The sequence below is a fragment of the Formica exsecta genome, unplaced genomic scaffold (genome assembly GCF_003651465.1).
Source record: "Formica exsecta isolate Colony F162 unplaced genomic scaffold, ASM365146v1 scaffold385, whole genome shotgun sequence".
Lineage (NCBI taxonomy): Eukaryota > Metazoa > Arthropoda > Insecta > Hymenoptera > Formicidae > Formica > Formica exsecta.
In genome coordinates this window covers 521,340-525,001 of record NW_021851090.1, presented here as the reverse complement: position 1 = coordinate 525,001, position 3,662 = coordinate 521,340, and the positions used below count along the sequence as shown (strand labels likewise).

The 3,662-nt window shown below is 27.3% G+C and overlaps 1 protein-coding gene across 8 annotated transcripts in view; it reads right to left on the bottom strand.

The window, feature by feature from the left end:
- The window catches only part of LOC115239539 (inositol 1,4,5-trisphosphate receptor), a 61,240-nt gene that overhangs the window by 7,713 nt on the left and 49,865 nt on the right, over nt 1-3,662 (bottom strand). For 4 of the 8 annotated variants that reach the window (XR_003884649.1, XM_029814112.1, XM_029814114.1 and 1 more), the window contains 5 exons: nt 2,402-2,522; nt 2,164-2,306; nt 1,362-1,549; nt 1,168-1,279; nt 587-697 (listed from right to left, as the gene is read on the bottom strand). Coding sequence is in view for 7 of the 8 variants with exons in the window: in XM_029814112.1 (XP_029669972.1) it covers nt 587-697; nt 1,168-1,279; nt 1,362-1,549; nt 2,164-2,306; nt 2,402-2,522 (675 nt within the window). In the remaining variant the exon portion in view is untranslated. The remainder of the gene's footprint in view (nt 1-586; nt 698-1,167; nt 1,280-1,361; nt 1,550-2,163; nt 2,307-2,401; nt 2,523-3,662) is intronic. The other 4 variants (XM_029814118.1, XM_029814115.1, XM_029814116.1 and 1 more) reach the window with 1 other exon arrangement.

The window sequence follows — 3,662 nt, the reverse complement described above, 5'->3', positions numbered from 1 at the left end:
ATAAAGATATCTTATATTTAATGCAAAGTATCGTCAAACGAGATGAAAAATGATAGTAAGAAATGGATATATATTATAAGAAACGGAGATAAATAAACGTGCATAAATTAAGCGACATGCATGAAAGATCTACACAACGTACATTATATCCTCTACTTTACGGAATTTTACCACACCATTTACGACTCGATATGTGTATGTATAACATATAATGGACAATCACTTAGTCAACAACTTAGTTACACAATTAATCAATTACAATTAGCAACATATGTTTATCATTTTGTTATCTCTATAAAATGAAAGGTAAATTATGAGATTTGTTATGAGTTGCAGATTAGAGAGAAGTGTTTGAAATAAGTAAATTAGATTTTTTTTTCTGGTGAGCTATCCTGGATGTTTTTTTTTATTTTTGAAAATGCACGTAATATGTCGTAGTGGTGTTAGAAGTATTCTTTATCCGCGCGTCCTAAATTACATCACGCGATATCATCAATCTCTCTTTTCAGCGTAATATTTTCAGCATAAAATAATTTCGTTTCATATACGTTGTGCCCACTTTTTTTCTATCTACTTTAATTTTTACCGGCTCTTGCTGAGTCATTTGTCGATCATTCTCAGACTGATCATTGGAATCTGTTCCAACTTGTGACTCGCTCTTCTTTTCAGACTCCTTCTCTCCCGAGATACCTTCGTTCTTCGTTCGCAGCATGAAAACATCTTTACCTACAGATCTATTCTACCAGATCTACTCACCCGTTGTTAAGACTTTGTGTGGCGTATATTGAGAAATATTATTAACTTTTATATTATTCTTTCGTAATTATGCGATAAGCCAAATAAATATTTAATCGCGTATTTAATCATCTAATGTGCTTGTGAGCGCTCAGGCATTCAGCTTCGTTGCGAAAAGACACATCATAAGTTCACGCCAAGTATTATTCAGTACAAAGTAGAAAGTTTTTTAACTTCACACGTACTTGAATCATCTCTCCAGAATATAATAATGCGCTTATATCCCGAAATATTTTTATATTATTTAAGCAACTGCCTTAAATCTATCTGTATATAGAGCTGAATGCCCTTTTTCGCGATGCTGTGTTATCTTCCTTAGTATGATAAATGATTCATATAACTACATGCAAGACACGATTATGTAACTCTCACCTTTTCTCCATACTCAGGATCGATAGCCATCATTTCCCGAAGCGTTCTTAAGATTTTGACGCATAATTTCTCTTCCGTTTCTTCTAACAGCTTTTCGGTATGCTTAATTAATCTGCAAAGCAAAGATGCGTAAATACATTTATGTATTATAGTATGCAATGATGTTAAATTATTACCGTAATTAAAAATTTTACCTTTTGATAAAGCCACCATTTTCGCATCTCTTTCTGGCATCAGTTGCTGCAGGAAACAATAATTCAGGTCGATAAAGAATATCCACTAATAAGGATAATTCGGATTGTACTAATGGTTTTAATTGCTCCTCTAATAGACATACTATGTCCTGCAGACCTTCAATAATACTTCGATCTAAACGCATAATCTAGACAAAAAATATATGTAGTATTAATAAATTAGACTATTCCTTTAAATAATTAATTGTCTTGCATGTGCAGTTTTTGTACAATCTACACTACAGAATAAATTGATTTACGATTCGAAAATTTAAATAACAATCTCATAATACAAAATGTCTATATATTTCATGACATATCTAATATTCAATACTGTATTACACATTAAAATATTTGCTTTCCTACTTATAATTATTGATTAAATATTGAATTAATTATTTTGTTTTATAATATTATTTAAAAGTAAGTATATTATAATTATATATTTTGTATATATGTGTATGTATAACTATGAAACAGTAATTAAATAATATTTTCAGTAAAACCTATGAAGCCTATGCGTAAATCTCTAATATAACAGTATATATACTAATATTAGCAATCATACACTACATAGCATCTCTAACTAACAAAGTGCTATCTTCCATGAGTGACCTTTACCTCATTGTCAGAGCCTTCCATACAAAGTAAGTCACTCTATGCATTTAAGTAAATTGATTACACAATTGCTCTTTCACGAAATGTGAACGGTATGTTAAATTATTCTAATCTATTCCATAATAAACACTAAATTACAAATTACCTGACTTTGACTACGCTCAATTTTTGGTTGTTTAGTAGCTTGTAGCCATTTACTGGTCTGTCTGCTGAGCATAGCTGCTTTGTTAAACATAGAAGCTACTTGGCTTTCCAGATCAGTTGGTATAGCAATGCCTCTTCCTTTAGCTAAAATTAAGAGACAATTTTACATTATTCAAATAAAAATAAACACTATTTCCAAAAAATGATATTACTTTAAAAATTCAAGAGATACTACTCACCTACATCCGATAACGTTCGTATACAATTCTCAACGTTAAATCTTTGTCCAGCATTTAACCATGCGCATTGTGATACTTTAAAAGCTGCATGAAGCAACTGAACAAATATAGGTTGCCTTGTCTGTTCCATGAAAAGTAAATGCAGAAATTTATTAAAGTTGTCCATTTTATAATAGCAAATTAAAAAAAAACTATATTATTGGGCTACTTATAAAAGCTTTTTCTTAAGTACATTAAATTATATTTAAATTATATGCAGGAACGCGCGCGATAGCATATCGAACTATATGATATTAAATAATATTCATTATATAAAACATTTTATATTTTTAAATTGTCATATCTCATTATGTTATAATTATTTTCATATCTAGCAAATTTAAATTGCCATCATTATATATTTTATTTTCTTAATTATTATTTCTTATTTATATTTAACAATTATTATTATATTATACCCTTACATTAAAAACGTCGTCTTGCATTAAGAATAACACACTAACTGCCAAACAGTTTGAATAGAAAGACATTATATACATGCCATTTATAAATCGCAAACTTTTATAAGTTAGAAGAATTTAGAAAACATATAGATAGAACGAGAAAATATTTTAAGAATAACGTGAGTATATATAATAATCATAATTAACACCGAAAAATGTAGTTAATAAAAATGATTGCATTCAACAATGACAATGAATGTGTTAATTATATGCAAAGACAAATGCGGTACATATAAAGAAGAAAATGCAGTTTGTATTTACAACATCAGTCACTTTGTGCTGCTAAAGCATTTCTATGGTAGCCAACATCGTAAATATATAATATGTGAATAAATTAATATTTTTATATTCGTTCCTCCCTTGAAAACAAATCCTTATCATGTACAATTTGATGTAAATCACTTTCTCGATTCCAAAAAATATTTTTATACGTATTATATATGACTCTGTGACATTATATTGCAGAAGCATATATATCATTATATTATATTATATATACTCAAAATTAGCTAGTGGATGCATTTGAAAATCATTTTTCAAGTTTCATATCAATTTTCACACTGTCCTCAAACATATATATATATATATATATATATATATATATATATATATATATATATATATATATATATATATATATATATATATATATATATATATATATATATATATATATATATATATATATATATATATATATATATATATATATATATATATATATATATATATATATATATATATATATATATATATAT